Source organism: Trichomycterus rosablanca, chromosome 3 (assembly GCF_030014385.1).
Source record: "Trichomycterus rosablanca isolate fTriRos1 chromosome 3, fTriRos1.hap1, whole genome shotgun sequence".
Taxonomy (NCBI): domain Eukaryota; kingdom Metazoa; phylum Chordata; class Actinopteri; order Siluriformes; family Trichomycteridae; genus Trichomycterus; species Trichomycterus rosablanca.
This window is the reverse complement of record NC_085990.1, coordinates 11,924,830-11,943,274: the sequence shown is the minus strand read 5'-3', so window position 1 is coordinate 11,943,274 and position 18,445 is coordinate 11,924,830. Positions and strand designations below refer to the sequence as shown.

The window sequence follows — 18,445 nt, the reverse complement described above, 5'->3', positions numbered from 1 at the left end:
GTATTTATTGTAATTTTTTTCTATTTTCCCCCACTTTTTTCTCCCTAATCTAGTCATGTCCAATTACCCTGATTGCGTCCTCTATACTGATTCGACCCTTCACCGCTGACTGAGGATGCCTCTCAACTGACATGCACCCCCTCTGGCACGTACAGTCAGTACAGGCTGCATTTTTCACCGGCACGAGTCGAGTTTATACACTGACGAGCACGAGTGTATGGAGGGCCACACCCCCATTAGCATTATTCCTCAGCCCTGTGCAGGCGCCAGCAGGGGCCGCAGTTGCACCAGTTATGAGGACCTATGATCCGACTTTTTACCCTCTAACCCTGAACAACAGCCAATCGTTGTTCATGCTGCCGCCCAGCCCAGTCGGAAAGGCAGAGCTGAGATTCGATACGATGTATTCGAAACCCCAACTCTGGTGCGCTAGCATACTTTACCGCTGCGCCACCTGAGCGGCCTAATTGTATTTAATTATTAGGATTTTATCGTCATGTTTTACACTTTGGTTACATTCATGACAGAAATGGTAGTTACTCATTACACAAGATTCCTCAGTTCACAAGTTTAATATCATACACAGTCTTGGACAATTGTGTATCTCCAATTGACCTTATTTGCATGTCTTTAGACTGTGGAAGGAAATCGGAGCTCCTGGAGGAAACCCACGCAGACACGGGGAGAACATGCAAACTCCACACAGAAAGGACCCAGACCACCCACCTGAAGATCAAACCCAGAACCTTCTTGCTGTGGGATGACAGTGCTACCCACTAAGCCACCAAAAGAAAGAAAGACCATTTGGCATGTGGCTTTTACATTTATTAATGTTTTTGCATTTTATTATGGATTCTAGTGTGGTCAGAATTTAATGACATTTAGTGAATTTATGCTTGTGTGAATGAGGACTGAACAATTAAATCATTTTAATAATAATAATACTGTGGTTTAGTCCCATTAATCATGCACATGCAACCACAATAACACACAACAAACACACACACACACAGACACACACAGCTGTAGCACTGACCTTAAAACTCCAGTAATGTGGTTGCTAAGGGAGAAAGAAAGAAATGAATGAGTTAAACTTTTCACATTCAGTTTCAGCAAATACGTTTCTACCTGGACAACCTCGACACTAATGAAGAGGAATAATGAGTCTAGAAAAAAGATAAATGACAGAACTAACAGGGAGTGAGAAAGAAATCCGGAGCAAGACAGAAGCAAGAAAGTAATTCTCAGAAAAGGCTCAGCAAATGACACCATTTCCCTTTTTAATGCTGTACAAAAGTAATTGCCCCCTTTCAGAGTGCCTCAGTTATTGCACATGTCTATGGATTAAAATGTATGTTTTTAAGTCATCAGACATTTATTCACTCTCTTACTCATTCACACCTAGGTAATTCATTTACTGGTATTTTTTAAGGTAGGAGGAAAGTGAAGTACCTAGAGAAATCAATGAACACAAGGCAGGAACACACCCTGAACACGGCGTCAATCCATCACATGGCATCACGCACAAAACACTGAATCTTTAAAAGAAAACTTAGGAGCGATTACAAGGGCAGTCTACCTACTGGTTATTTGGAGGTGGGAGGAAAGTGAAGTACCTAGACAAATCAATTAACACAAGGCAGGAACACACCCTGGGCATGGCATCAATCCATCACATGGCATCACGCACAAAACACTGAATCTTCAAACAAACTTAAGTACAATTACAAAACCAGTGTACCTACTGGTATTTTTGGGGTGGCAAGAGGAAACCCAGAGGATGTTTGTGTGGCACCATTTTAACCTGCTGTGTGTGGATGATTGAGAATGCAGAAATAAGGAATGATTTTTGCAGCATGGTCTGCATACCAAGCAGGCTCATGTGCTCACCCATCCTACCCTGTGTTCCACTGGCATTTACCCACTTTAACACCCCACCCCACCCCAACAAACCCACACACACACACACAGAAAGCCAGAAGAAAAGAGGGGACTACCGCACATGCCTGTGCTTTATTTCCTTATATGCACATTCTGCATGCCCTTAAGTCTTGTCCCTCTCTCTCAAACATGTAAACACACTGCGCCAACCTTTTCGGCCACACCTGCCCAGCTGCCACCTCTTGGTCCATTCTTATGGCAAAACACTGTAATGTTCAGATGGTTTACAAAATGACACGGCATGTCAGTAAAATATGGACACAGATGTACACCCATCAGTCCTGTTCTCACCTGGTTAGATGATCATCAACCACTCAGGTGGACAACCTCTCTCTCTCTCTCTCTCTCTCTCTCTCTCTCTCTCTCTCTGTGTGTTTTTTCAGTGCAAATTGTTCACGTCTTAATAGATTAATGAATGTAACGTACCATTGCTAATTAATCCTCCCTGGTGTGGCTCCATTCACCCCCCCCTCCACCTTCTCTCCATCCGTCTCTCTATACGCATGCTGCAGATCCTGGAAAATCTTGGAGAGCTTTCATTTTCTCCTAATCTCTCTCTCTGTCTCCTTCTCTTCTCATTCCACTCTGTATCTCTCGCTCAGTCGTTCACTCTCTCATTTTGCCACCCTCACCATTATAAACACACATCCTCTTTTTCTTCTGCTCTTCCTGGCTATTTCCTTTCGTTCCCTTTCTCAGTCCCTCTCTCGTTCGATTTCCTGAGCTCTCTCTACCTTGCCACTTCTCGCCATGTGATATCACAATTGCCTTATATGGGCTTCAGGTTGCTATAGAAACAACCGACTACACCTGCCCTCCCCTACGACTGCTGTTGCTAACAGCCAAGTGCAAACACACTGAGCTAACAGAAAGAAACAAGAAGATGAGAAAGAGGGGATGGAAAGTCGGAGGGAGGCAAGAGAAGAGACAAAATAGTTAAAAGAACTATGTTGAAGAAAACAACTTGCTGGTTTTAGCCGATCAGGCCAGACAGGTTTGATGGCTTTACTTTGGTTTTTGATGCTGGAGAGACTAAGCTTTCTACAGACTGGGTAATCAGTTAAACGAAATATTTTAAGCTGGCAAAAGTTGTTTTAACAGTTGAACAGTTGTTTAGTTCCTAAAGAAGTATAAAATCAAGCCCTAAACGTATGTAAAGTTTTGAACTTTATGGGATGGTTGGGTTGGGTTTTGTCTGTTAATATCTTTTGTTTTTAATGCATTTTCTCCCTATTTCTCCAGATTTTTAGTGCATCCAATTTTTACCCAATTGCATTATGCTTCCTCTCTATTGGTGCGGACCCCCGCCCAGATTGAGGAGAGCGAACTGACACACACCCCCTCCGACATGTGCGCAGTACCCGACTGCATCTTTTCACCTGCATGAAGTGAGTTCATATGCCGATCAGCATTGTGCACAGAGAGCCACACCCTGACCAGCATTATTCCTCTACTCTGTGCAGACACCATCCATCAGCCAGCAGAGGTCGTAATTGCATCAGTTATGAGGTCCCTATCCGGCTCCCTTCCCTGGATGAACAACAGCCAATCGTTGTTCATATAGCCACCCAGCCCAGTCGGATGGCAAAGCTATGATTCGATACGATACATTCTAAACCCCAGCTCTGGTGTGCTAGCGTATTTTACCGCTGCGCCACCTGAGCGGCGTCTGCTAATGTCTTACGCTATATGGCTAAAAGATGTAGACACCTTCAATTATCAATTGCTTGTGAGCCATTGCTTGTGAGCCAGGCCTTCTCATTCAACACCGGTGCCTGACCATGTTTTTTTTTTTCAAAAGAATGGACATACACCAATCAGGCATAACATTATGACCACCTTCCTAATATTCTGTAGGTTCCCCTTTTGCTGCCAAAACAGCCCTGCAACTGTGATGCACTGTGTATTCTGACACCTTACTATCAGAACCAGCACTAACTTCTTCAGCAATTTGAGCTACAGTAGCTCATCTGTTGGATCAGCCCACACGGGCCAGCCTTCCCTCCCCAAGTGCATCAATGAGCCTTGGCCGCCCATGACCCTGTCGCCAATTTACCACTGTTCCTTCCTTGGACCACTTTTGATAGATACTGACCACTGCAGACCGGGAACACCCCACAAGAGCTGCAGCTCCATTTTTCCTGCTTCTAACACATCAACTTTGAGGATAAAATGTTCACTTGCTGCCTAATATATCCCACCCACTAACAGGTGCCGTGATGAAGAGAAAATCAGTGTTATTCACTTTACCTCTCAGTGGTCATAATCAGTGATGGCATAGTTACCTTGAAAAAGTAATCTGATTTCTGATACTGATTACTCCTTTAAAAAGTAACTTAGTTACTTTATTGATTACTTGATTTTAAAAGTAACTTAGATTACAAGTTACTTTATTAGTTACATTCAGCAGCTGCCGTAATGCAACTGGAGCTGCGTAGGCGATTGAAGCGGAATAAGAAACAAGAAAGATAGCGGAAAACGGAGTCCTCTGTTCACAAGTGTAAGTAAGATAAATAAAATAAATTTTTTTAAAGACAAATAAATAACAAAAAGACGATAATATCCAAAAATGTTGTCGAGTGTGGTTTGTAATGAGTCTGTAACTATGCTGATACTACATCATCACGTCCCCACGTCATCACTTGACGTTGGTAAGATGGCGGATGTAGTACGTAGCGGTGTTGTGTGCATACTGCATACTTCTGTACTGAAAGTATGTACTTTTTTACCGGCCGAGTAGTGCATACTTCCTCCAGTCTAGTACGTAGTAGTATGCGATCTGTAAGTATGCAATTTCGGACGCAGCTCGTGACTTAATTGTCGCATAGGCCAGACATCACTCCCCGAGACGCAAGAAGAAAGCAAAAATATATCTTTTTACTAAGGAAAATGGCAAAAATAGTAACGCACAGTAACTTGGATAAGTAACTTTAATCTGATTACTGGATTGGAAATAGTAACTCGTTAGATTACTTGTTACTGAAAAAATGTGGTCAGATTAGAGTAACTGACATCAGTGGTCATAATGTAATGCCTGGTCGGTGTATTAGACCTATTCTAGACCTATTTTTCCCCCAACAAAAGGTAACATTTTTGGTTTTTATTCATGATCTTGGTAGAGAATCAATGTTCTCTGTACTTTTGAATGATTTCAGTCGAACTAGCCTTATTTATCTAAGAACTCAGTAGTGTCATATCATAATCACTAACAAGGAATTAGGTTGTGCTACATTACATTATTGTACTTTCTACACCATCACATTAATATTCCAGACATTTTAACACATACAATACAGTAAACAAAACTATCACACACACACACACACACACACACACACACACACACACACACACTGTAAAGATAATCCCCCTCTAGTCCACTCTCAGTAACAGCACACTGAGTCATGTTTAGCATGTTTACATATCAGCTGGCCCACACACACACCTGCTGGCGTGAACAGTTGGCACTGACGAGCGTGGCAGCATGCTGAGGTGGGTATTTGCCCCGCTGTCTTTCTGCATCACCCACATGGTGCTTGGTCAGCACCTCAACATCTGGGTTGGAGTATCGTCTGGCCGTGTTTCCCAGTGTGTGGTACTGGCGCTGGTACTCGCCATGCTCTCCTCGCATCATCACTGCAAACTTCTCCCCTAGCAGGATCTGGAGACACAAACAAACAAAGATCAGACAAATAAATAGGTGTTTTGAATAGTCAGCTCCAGAACTATTGGCACTTTTGGTAAAGACAAATAAAAAAATCATGATTAATCACCATGATTTTTGGGGTCTACCAGTCCTCCATGCCTTTTGTTTCACTGGGGTAGAAATAAGAGCTGAGCAGACTGTTCCTTAAGTCCTTTATTAACGTGGTGTGTGTGTCTTTTTAAATCATGCAGCAGCTATTAAAATAGCTACGCACCAGAAAATGCACCAATACTCTGGTAGGGTGATCAATAAAATGTTTAATCAAATAAATAGCTTTTTCTAAGTAAGTAGGATAGTACAAGAGGCAAAAATAGCTCATTGGATCCAAAAATGGTAGCATTTTGGGCTTGCTCATTTTTAAAATTAAGAATTACAGGCTAAACTAAGAGTTATAGCTAGTCATTACAACTTTAATACAGGATTATTGTGCAACACTGTGGTTTAATTTTATTTCATTACATTTTTTATAGCATTTTCTCCCCTTATTCTCCTGACTTTTTTTAGCGCGTCCAATTACCCAATTGCGTCACACTTCCTCTCCACAAATGCCGACCCCCGCTCTGATTTGAGGAGAACAAAGCTAACCCATGCCCCCTCCGATACGTGGGCAGCAGTCGTATGCATTTTGTCACCCACACTAGGCGAGTGCATATATGCGAATCAGCCTTGTGTACGGAGAGACACACCCTGATCTGCACTCTTTCCCTGCCTCTGTGCAGGCACCATCAATCAGCCAGCAGAGGTCGCAGTGCATCAGTTACGAGGAGTCCCTATCCGGCTTAATACCCCACCCCTATATTAACAACAGGCCAATCGTTGTTCATGTGGCCGCTAAGCCCAGCCGGATGGCAGAGCTGAGATTCGATACAATGTATTCGAAATCCCAGCTCTGGTGTTCTAGCGTGTGTTTTTATCGCTGCACCACCTGAGCAGCCACTCATTAATCAGTTGGAAAATCAGTTTACCCTAGTTTTTTGGAGGAAATTTATTTGCAACAGACGTTTGTGTTGTAAAACCACTGTGATTCCTGATTATATAAATGTAGTTCTGTGGGCTTTGGTGGTGCACCAGTTTAAAACCCTAGCATATAACTATAGTCTTATCTCTCAGCTTCAAATTTCAATGGTGCCATAAGCCTGGCTGGGCACTCAGGAAAAAAGACAAAGACAAAAGTCATGTGTAAAAAAAAGGCTGATAGGGGCATCACATCCCTGTCATTGCAGCACTGACTCCATTGTCTAGAAGACAATTACAAAGAAAAGAGCGTGGCTTTCCGTCAGAATTTGTTGGAGGGTCGATGCTAGCCTGCAGCCCACCTCAGGCAGTATGAGTGTCATAAAAAAATTAAATAAATGAATAAGTAGATGACGCTCTGATGATGCAGCAGTAAATTATGCTAGCCCACTACCGCTGGGATCCAGGGTTTAAATCCTCAACTGTGCTACCTACATTCAGACATGATTGAAATAATGGGGGATGACTAAGACCCTATGATGGATTGGTGTCTTGTCCAAGATGTGTTACTGCATTGTGGCTAGTGATTTCAGGAAAGCCATTCCCACTGTGACCCAGACCAGGATAAAACAGTGGAAAAATGAAGTAACTTAAAAGTGCACATAACATTTAGCATACTAAATTGATTGACTGGGCTTCAAGGAGAGAGAGAGAGCAGAATTTACAGCAAATAAGGTTTGGGCTTGCGTTGGACACCAAGTTGGCCGAAAATGCTACTGATCACAGGTCAAATGTTTGAAAAATTGGCAGATAAACATACAATGTTGGCATCACATTGTGGTTTTACCATTATCTCAAATCTGCCAGGTACTTCTACTATTACAAACACACCAGCTAAAAAAAATCCAAAGTATTAAGATGTAGCGACCGGCAGCGAGAAATGGAAGAGAGGAGATAAGGAAAGTAAAAAAAGAATTAGATATGGTGAAGAAGAAAATTGTCTGATGATTAGATAAAATCAGAGCCGAGCCTGGTTGAGCCTCAGCTGCTTGAGACAGTGTGTTTAGATCAAGTAACCAAGGTTTCAGTTTTTACTCAGACTTGAGAAAAGAAGACATTAAGGAAGAAGATTGCAGTGGGGTGGAAGTACATCTTATTACTACAATTTACATCTGCATAATGCCAGGTTGCCAGATGTGATTAGAATATTCACTACGGTGCACTTGATGATTCTGGTACTGTGGTCCAGCAACATATCTTTAGGGTTCTGGAAAGATAGAAAGAATACTGCAGCACCTGGATGTACACTGATCAGCCATAACATTAAAACCACCTCCTTGTTTCTACACTCACTGTCCATTTTATCAGCTCCACTTACCATATAGAAGCACTTTAAAGTTCTACAATTACTGACTGTAGTCTCTCTATTTCTCTACATACTTTTTTTGCCTGCTTTCTCCCTGTTCTTCAATAGTCAGGACCATCACAGGACCACCACAAAGCAGATATTATTTGGGTGGTGGGTCATTTTCAGCACTGCAGTGACACTGACATGGTGGTGTGTTAGTGTGTGTTGTGCTGGTATGAGTGGAAATACTGTGTCCACTCACTGTCCACTCTATTAGACACTCCTACCTAGTTGGTCCACCTTATAGATGTAAAGTCAGAGACGATCGCTCATCTATTGCTGGTGTTTGAGTTGGTCATCTTCTAGACCTTCATCAGTGGTCACAGGACGCTGCCCATGGGGTGCTGTTGGCGGGATATTTTTGGTTGGTGGACTATTCTCAGTCCAGCAGTCACAGTGAGGTGTCAGCATTGCTGTGTCTTATCCACTCATACCAGCACAACACACCCTAACACTCCGCCACCATGTCAGTGTCACTGCAGTGCTGAGAATGATCCACCACCCAAATAATGGCTGATCGGTGTACATCTACTGCATGGTGCTATTGACCAGGAGAATTTAAACAAACATTTGGCATTTAATTTTCATAAACCTCTGTATCCTGGTCAGGGTTGCTATGAGTCCAGTTTGATCGGGAAACACTAGGCGCAAGATAGGAATACCCTGGACAGAGTGAGAATCCACTCTGGCTGCTCCCCCCCAGACACAGCCAATTGTGTCTGTGTAGCTGCCCAGCCTGTCAGTAACAGAGATCAGCAGTTTATGACACATTAAACAAGCCCATCTGGTATCAACAACTGTGCCACGGAAATAAATATTCATGACATATTTCCTATACTAGTATTCATGTGGACCATAACTGAAAGTCTTGGTTAGTGGATATAGGTTCTTAAACTGTAATAATAAACAAATAAATAAAAGGCTCCTTTCCATGGTCATGTGCATTATAACTCAAAATTTCACTCTGTTTGGAAGAATGAAAACAAGGGGTAGTACATCATACCTTTATCATACCTTTAAAGTCAATTCATACCTTTAATTCTCTGTGTCCCAGACTAAAGTAATTTTGACTATACTACACTCAATCAACCAACATCACTTTTATTAAACATTTTCTTAATTGAGCATTATAAAGTCTGCTCCCTATGTCCAAATGTCCTTTTTTCATGCACATGTTTATACTTTAGGCCTCATAAAATGTCTGATAGTTTGACTGTGATGGATGTGCTGGGAGTAAAAATTATCACCCATCCAATTTCCACTGTATATGTGTGTGTGTGTGTGTGTGTGAGAGAGAAAGAGAGAGTGAGAGAGAGAGAGAATATATCCAAATCACTACTAGAATTTTGATTTAGCCCAGGAGGCTAACTCATGTTCAGAAAATCAGCCCACAGAGACATAAATCAAGCCTCCAGTTATCATCACATAAATTTGAGAATCCAGACAGTGAGAAGGTGTTTACTATAGGCTGTGAATGGCAGGGGATTAAGGGAGTATGAATCATCTGAGAGCTGCGGTTGATTAATCAGACACGATGTAACTGAAGCAGGGACTGTAAGAGGAGGGAACTGGGAGGAAAGAACATTCGGTGGAGGAAACAAATAGCTGGAGATGCACATTAATCAAAAACTTTTTATGAGACCATATGGTGTTGCCAAAGCAAAAAGTTGCATGGTTATAAATAATTTCATTAACATTAAGTATGGTTATTTATATAACTTGTGTGATTAAACTGGAGACACTAAATACATCTTATATTGTTAGTACTATAGCTTTAAAAAAGTGGGTAGCATTGTCACCTCACAGTGAGAAGGTCCTGGGTTTGATCCTCCCACAGTCCAAAGACATGCAAGTGAGGTGAATTAGAGATACTAAATTGTCCATGACTGTGTTTGATATACTGTAACTTTGTGAACTGATGAATCTTGTGTAATGAGTAACTACCATTCCTGTCATGAATGTAACCAAAGTGTAAAACATGACGTTAAAATCCTAATAATCAAACATACTGTCAACACAAAACTAGTCATCATAGCACAAAAACAGCCACAAACACAGAGAAAAACACCACAGTTAACTATCTCGGACCAAAACTAAGATGAGCCAGCTACCTGATTTCACAGCAGGTTCACATTAAACCAAGCAGGGCTTTTGTGACCAAGAGATGAATGCAGCCCTAACAATGCCACAGCCATCTGTGGCCTGAAGTCAAAAACAGTATAATTAGCATTGCTCTGTAGATAGTGGGGTATAATATTCATGTCTTTTGTAGTGATCAAAGCTGCAGTCTTAAAATTATGTATATAGAAGAGGAAATTTAGCACACCCTCTCTAAATCCGTTTAGCTGGCCTGGGATGTTAGATGAGCAGCAGTACTACAAAGTCAGTAGCTCGCCTGATAAATCTCAGGAAACATATGTTAGACCTCACTCTCCCAGATTAGCAGGTTAGACTAAATGTGGAGGAAAATGACAGGCCAGGTACCTTTGCAATTAAATTAGGGCTCTCGTTAATTGCGTTAATTAATGTGATTAACGCATTAAAATTTTAATCGAGGTTAAAATTTTTAATCAAACTATTTTTATTGGGCTATGTTTGTGCAAAAACGAAAATAGTAATGCTGTGAATAAAATTAGGTCTTATTTGTTTAAAGATGCGTCACTGTGGTCATTTGGGCTGCTTTAACACAGCAACATTGTGTTTATACTGTATAAAGATAACACTTGTCTTTGTCCAGTTTGCAGTCTTGAGTTACAGATTACTCTACATATTGCGAAATTTAGGGTGCTTTGAATAATAATTTTTGTTTTCAAAAGCGTGAGAAATCATCACTAGACAAAATTACAGTCATTAATTGAATATCATCTTCGGTCAAAGCACGTCTTTGTCTCATCTGCACGCACAGATACGCGTTACAGGAAAAATTAGCTCAGACAACTTTATTTGTGAGAAATTTTGATGGAAAGCCCATGGACTATACATGTCGTGGGGACATTACAAACACTGGTGTTAGATGAATCGCAATAGATTGTAGACGCTTAAACATAGTCAACAATGTGGGTCGACATGACGTTATACGTGTTGCATCTAGAAATGGTTCATATTAATACCCTGAGTGCCTGTTTTCAGTGACAGGGTTACGAACAGGACAAGATCTTCACTTTTGCCAGACTTGTCATTTTAAATAACTGGCTGAAAGATGGGTATCTGTTAACAACTCTATATAGACATTGGCTGGCTTTCTGAAGATAATTTGGATTTAATAATTTTATCATAATTGTATTTTTTTTATTGGTAAACATTTTCTTGCAATAAAAATTTGAATATTTAAATTTTGATTAGTTATTTTTGCAGGCGATTAATCATGATTAATTTGGTTCTTTAATTGCGATTAATCTCGATTAAAAATGAAAAACAATTATAATTAAAAACAATGTTTTATGGTTTTGAATTTTGAAAAGGCTGTGATGAAAACAGCACTTACAAACTACATCAAGGTAAATCAGCATTCATAAATGTACGAGGATTAAGCATCCAGGCAAAGAAAACAAACTGATGTGTCCCCGACTGATGGAAACATGACCTAAAAGATAGAAAGTTACAAGGATGAACTTCATTACAAGCTAGATTGGGTCGTAAGTGTGATGAGAAATGCTGCAACAGCCTTGAGTGTCAGGTAGGGACACTAAAATATGACATAATCTCAAACAAGGTCGTTACTTAGCCCAGGCATGCCGACGGCTACTGCGTTTGCCATCATAAATCCACACTGGCACAGTGTACACAGCCTTGGCTCTTTAATTGACACCACCGAGGAAAAGAGGAGTAGTTGTGACTCTTGGCAGGGATGATGAATTATGATCGCTGAGTTAATTAATAGCTGATTTTAAAAGATATTCATCATCAGTATAAGGGTTTAATTATGGCTGCTGCTCACTCAGGAGCTTATACCACTTGAGAGTGTGAGGCCATATAATGTGACTGTAAAACAGGGTTAAAACTCAATCTGTTTTGGCAAACCAATAAAACACTATATGGGCAAAATTATGTAAACACCTTCCTTATCCTTGTGTCCTTGTGTTTTAGCCACATCTATTGCTACCTGTTGGGTAATTCAATACAAAAAGTTTATGTTTCCAACTATGTTTTGTTTTATTTTGTTTTATTAGGATTTTAACGTCATGTTTTACACTTCAGTTACATTCATGACAGGAATGGTAGTTACTCATTACACAAGGTTAATCAGTTCACAAGGTTATATCGAGTACAGTCTTGGACAATTTAGTATCTCCAGTTCACCTCACTTGCACTTCTTTGGACTGTGGGAGGAAACCGGCGCACCCCGAGGAAACCCACGCGGACACGGGGAGAACATGCAAACTCCACACAGAAAGGACCCGGACTGCCCCACCTGGGGACCGAACCCAGGACCTTTTTGCTGTGAGGCGACAGTGCTACCCACTTAGCCACTGTGCCGCCCCTCCAGCTATGTAACAGGATGATGGTGCCCTGTGCACAAAACCAGGTTTGGTGTGGAGAAACTCCTTTGGCTCTGGAATAAATTGGACCTTTGATCAAGAGCCAGGCCTTCTCATCCAACATCAGTGCCTGACCTCATAAATGCCCTTTTGATTGAATGAGCACCAATTCCCCAACTCTAAAATCTTGTGAAATGCCTTCCTTCTCAAAAGAATGTGGGTTGCTATAACCATATTAAAGCCCATAATGGAAAAAAAATGTCCAACAAGAACATGAGCATGTGTCCACATACTTTTGGCTATATGGTGTATAAATAAATTTTATAACATAATGGGTCTATCTGAAAACCTAGTGAGCTCCCTACAAACAGCATTCAACGTCATTCTATGCGCACTCCCAAGAAGAAGCCTGTCTAAATTCTTAGATGCCTTAAAATGCTGCCTACTAAGGTGCCTTATTTCAAATCTATAAACTGACTGAATAACGAGGGAGCATCCAATGCTTTCTTGGAGATAAAGGCAATCCTAGCATTCAGTGCAGCACAACTTTACAAATATGGCGAACAAATGTGAAGCATCAAACTAAGTTTTTTTTAATGTAAATTAGTTTCCATTGATTTTTAATTTGTATGAAGGTCTACAAGTTATTTATTTGCAAATTTGGGCTTGTCAGTGATAATTTAACTGTTTTTGATACTTGGAGGGAGATGTTAACTGGCATGCTAGTGGGTTGTGCCACCTCAGCCAGTTGGTTTGAACGGCCTGAGGCTAACTGTGTTAGCTTAGTAAGCAAAAACAGCAGTGCTGTAATCACCATAATCACTGTCTAAATAGTCGTTTAAATAATCTGCCTTATAAGTTTGATGTCTTATTTAAATCCTCTCTACTTAGGCAGCTGCCTAGGTAGGCAGTAGACAGCAAGGCAGCTCACTAGATTTTCAGACAGACCCAATGAGTGCAGATGCATCTAGAAAGAAGTGTATGGCACAAGTAAGCAATTAACATCCTACCCAGATTAGTGACAAAAAAAGCAGAAGGCCTTGATTCTTCTCTTTAGTTGAGGCTTGTGGCCTTGACATTTACAAGAGACAGAACAAGTTTATCAAGTTCCTTCAGGAAGGTGGGAGTTGATTTTTTTTTTGCCTATGTAGGCCAACATCAATGTTCTAAATCTAATACAGTAAGCCAGTAAAGAATGCACAGCAGTAGGGCAATGTGGCAGTGCTTGGAAAGAAAATCAGGACTCCAGCTGCATTTGGAATCAGTTGCAGGGGTCTGATGCCAGAAGAGAGTAGCAGTAGCCCAGTCTCTGGAAGACAAAAGCCTGTCTTTTGTATAAAGAAATGGTTGAATCCCGTCAATGTTGTAAAAGAGAAATCCGCATGATCAGGTTTACACTGGAACATGAGCAGAGAACAACAGCTCACTCCTGAATAGTGCTTGGTGTGCTATTCTGGACCCAGCAATCCTTAAGCTCCAAAAGAAGTCATGCATGATGACATGAACAAGAAGGCGCAGCTGGAAGGAAGCAAACAGCTAATTGGATCTTAATTGGCTTCAGAGGCAAAACAGCAGGGTATGGACACACACATACACACAAACACAAATACATGCATACACACTCCCAAAACAGCAAAGCAGAGGAACAGTGCTAAAACACTAGCTGCTCCTGATTATACTCCAAACACACCGCTAGTCATATTCACACCTGCTATCAAGTTTTCACAAAAATTACTGCACACTGAGACCCAATGTGTAAACATGTATGTCTGGTTTTTTTTTGTTTATTAGGATTTTAACATCATGTTTACACTTTGGTTACATTCATGACAGAAACAGTAGTTACTCGTTACGCAAGGTTCAAACACAGTCTTGGACAATTTAGTATCTCCAATTCACCTCACTTGCATGTCTTTGGGCTGTGGGAGGAAATCGGAGCACCCGGAGACACAGGGAGAACATGCAAATTCCACATGGAAAGGACCCGGTCCGCCCCACCTGGGGATCGAACCCAAAACCTTCTTGCTGTGAGACGACAGTGCTACCCACTTAGCCACCGTGCCGCCCATGTCCAGTTTTTAACTCAGTTTGGTAATGACCGAATATACAAACCTGGCTAAACTCCTAAATAGCATATTTTAAACAGTCATTCATTCAATTATTTATAATGACTTCATCCTGGTCAGGTTGAAGGTAAAGGGTCCTGCTCAAGGGCCCACCAGTGGCAACCTTGCAGTGGTGGGGCTTGAACCACCAACCCTTCAACTACTAGTCCTGTACCTTAACCTTAACCACTAGGCTACAACTGCAAAGTTATCACAGAGCACTTACATGTTCACTCACACCTAGGCACAGTTCAAAGCATCCATAGGTCCTGAAGATCCAGAACTCAGTACAGACAGTGATTGTAGGAGAGGATCAAACCTTGTTATTTAGGACAATACATTTTGTCTATATGGACAAAATCATTTTGAATTCATGTGTTTCAGCCAAGTCAGCACGGTGGCTCGGTGAGTAGCACTGTCGCCTCACAGCAAGAAGGTCCTGGGTTCGATCCCCAGGTGGGGTGGTCCAGGTCCTTTCTGTGTGGAGTTTGCATGTTCTCGCCATGTCTGCCTGGGTTTCCTCCGGGAGCTCCGGTTTCCTCCCACTGTCCAAAAACATGCAGTCAGGTTAATTGGAGACACTGAATTGCCCTATAGGTGAATGTGTGTGTGTGTGTGTGTAAGTGTATGTGTGTCTACCCTGCGATGGACTGGCCCCTTGTCCAGGGTGTTACTGTTTGGCCTGCGCCCATTGAAAAGGCTCCAGCCCCCCACAACGACCCTAATTGGGTAGGCGGTTAAGAAAGTGAGTGAGTGTTTCAGCCACAACAGTTGCTAACAGGTGGAATAAATCAATTATATAAAGTTAATTATATGCATGCATCATGAAGGCATGAAGAAAAACTTGGTGAAGGAACTCCAGTGGTCTGCACAGAGCCCTAACCTCAGCCTCGCTGAACAGCTTTGGAATAAACTGGAACAACAGTCGAGGCTTTTTTGACCAGCATTAGGCAGCCATGCAAATGCACTTTTGACTAAATGGGCACAAATTCCCACAGACCTAGTTTAAAGTCTTGAGAGAAGCCTTGCTTGTAAAAAAGTGGCTGTTGTTAAAGCTGAAAAGATCACACAGAGGTCACTATGTTGTGAAATAGGATGTCCAACAAGCTAATGGTCAGGTGCCCAAACACTTATAGCCATATACTATATGTTGCTGCACGGGACCCAAATTTTCAGCTATGCCACTGTGCCATCCCAGAATGGTAGGTGTACCTATTAAAATGAGTGTTTCTGTGTCAGTTTAAATACTGTATTACATTGAATTTGTACGAGCGTCTGATAAATAATGGAAATGAAGCAGCTCTTGTTAGTGCACTCACACTTCTGAACCTTTCTTAGTGCATTTGTGACCCCAGGCTACAAACTATTCATCATTTTTTTTCTTAATCTTGTGCTCTATCTCTCTCTCGCTCTCTCTCTCTGAGGAGGAATAGTCTATTTAACCCTTGACCTTGATGACAGGTTTCCCACTGAGAAGTCTGACTGGAGAACAAGAGATGCTAATGTAAAAATCCCTGAGGATTCACAGCAGATACGGAAACATCCACACACATTAAAACTTATGTAATACCTAGACCTAGAAAATATACACGATATGGCCAAAAGTATGTGTATGTGGACACCCCTTCAATTTGTTTTAGTCAGACCTATTGGTAACAGGTGTATGAATGTACTTTATGGTTTGCTTAATTGTATGTATTAATTGTATCCATCCATCCAGCCAGCCAGCCAGCCATCAATTGTATGCTTTGTGACAGTCTGTTTTAGCATGATGTGCCCCTGTGCACAAACCAAAGTGGATTTACAATACTGGTGTGTGAAAACTCTATTGGCCTGCACATCTTAACCACAGTAAACAAATTTGAGATGAATTGGAATACTGATTTCTAATCAGGTCTGCTCCAAAATTACAGCCTGACCTTACAAATCCACCATTGATTTAATTGAAATGGCACAAATTCCCACTGACAGACTCTTGTGAAAAAGCCTTTCTAAAAGCATGGAGGCTATTGTAGTTTGGCCCCACCAAACAGCTTGGGAATTAACTTGAACATCAATTGAGGCTTTCTTGACCAACATCAATGGCCAGCTATACAAATGCTCTTTTGACTGAATGGGCACAAATTCCCACAGACATACTTTAAAGTCTTGTTAGAAACCATCTCAGAAGAGTGGATGTTGTCATAGCTGAACAGATCACATAGATCAATTTTAATATTATTTGTTTTTTAAATGAAATATGCAACAAGCTCATGGTCAGGTAATACTTTTGGTCATGTGTATGACAGGGACTTCAGTCAAAATCATGACATGAGACATTTTACCATTTCTAAACACAAATAACTGAAACACAGCCATTCAGCTTGCATAGATGATCACTGTGACTTCATGTACAGCTGACAATCAATTCAGCTGCCTAATTATTTCTGAGCTGCTACAGATTGTGAAAGTGCAGAAAAAAGCCATAATGAAACAGGATGTGAATAATGGCATGTCTTCCTGCACCTGTCAATCAACCATTCACTACCAACGAACTGCTTCCAAATATAAGAGTTAATAAGAGAGTGTCGGGGATGATGGATATGCTAATGACATATTGACACGCTGAGCAGAGAACTGAATGTATTGAGATGTATGAAATGGTGTAGGCATACACCTCCCTTCTCCCTTTCTGTGGATTTGGACTCAAGAAAGCTGGATATGGACCTAACAAATTGTGCACATGTGTGTTAAACCGTGTTAAAAAATAATCCAGAAGCAGGAAAAAGCTTAAGCTTTCAGCTTAGGCTAGCTGACAATCCTGTGTTGAAGTGAACTCATAGGGAGGGATAGCTGATGGCGAAAGAGGGGGAAGTAAAGAGAGAGCTGAGAGCGAGAGAGAGAGAGAGAGAGGCATAAACGTCTTCAAAGCGCACCAGGCATTGATATGAAAATCCATAATACATTCACCACATCAAGCTGGAGAGGGAGAAAAAGGGTGTAATGATCTACTCAGCTTAACATTTGATTCGATTTAATTCACATACTAAGTTTACAATTCAGGTGGCACAGTGACTCGGTGGGTAGCACTGTCGCCTTACAGCAAGAAGGTCCTGGGTTTGCTTCCCAGATGGAGTGGTCCGGATCCTTTCTGTGTGGAGTTTGAATTTTCTCCCCGTGTCTGTGTGGGTTTTTTCCAGGAGCTCTGGTTTCCTCCAACAGTCCAAAGACATGCAGTCAGGTTCATTAAAAAAATACTAACTGTATGTCTGCCCTGAGATGGACTGGTGCCCTGTCCAGGGTGTTTCTGTGTGCCCATTGAGAGCTGGGATAGGCTCCAGCACCCCGATGACCCTGATTAGAATAAGCGGTTTAGAAAGTGAGTGAGTGAGTAAATGAATGTGTATGAGTGTGTTTGCCTTGTGAGGAACTGGCAACCTGTCCGGCAACCTGTTTCCTTTATTTCGCCCAGTGGATTGTACCCACCCAACCTTGAATAGGATAAAGAGGTGGTAAAACAACAATAAATAAAAGTTTACAATTATCTCAGCACTTAACTACAGTAAATGAGAGCTTGACATAAAAACAGCTCACCATTGCAAGTTTGAACCTCATTGGTGTTACTAGCCTGACCAAGCTATTTAACAGACACAATTAGCTGTGTCTGTTGCTGCAACAGCGACTCCTGCTTTTAGGTCAAGGCACTGACACAAGTAGTAAAGAAACACATGAAGTCCCTGTCCATATATCTTACAATTTTCTGACTAGTTTAAAGAAGCAGTGTCTGACTGCATGTGTCCTACGGGTGGTAGTCTGCAGACCCATGGCGATTTCTCTACGACTGCAAGGGAAGCTCAGCTTCCCCTAAAATGTC

The 18,445-nt window shown here is 41.4% G+C and overlaps 1 protein-coding gene across 6 annotated transcripts in view; it reads right to left on the bottom strand.

Moving 5' to 3' along the window:
* Positions 1-18,445, bottom strand: part of srcin1b (SRC kinase signaling inhibitor 1b) — an 81,264-nt gene that overhangs the window by 47,008 nt on the left and 15,811 nt on the right. For 5 of the 6 annotated variants that reach the window (XM_062992707.1, XM_062992705.1, XM_062992708.1 and 2 more), the window contains exons 2-3: positions 5,387-5,602; positions 1,037-1,060 (exon numbers count right to left, since the gene is read on the bottom strand). In XM_062992707.1, coding sequence (XP_062848777.1) covers positions 1,037-1,060; positions 5,387-5,575 — 213 coding nt within the window. In that variant the 5' untranslated portion in view covers positions 5,576-5,602. Of the gene's footprint in view, positions 1-1,036; positions 1,061-2,367; positions 2,608-5,386; positions 5,603-18,445 lie in introns of those variants that run through there. The other variant, XM_062992709.1, reaches the window with a different exon arrangement.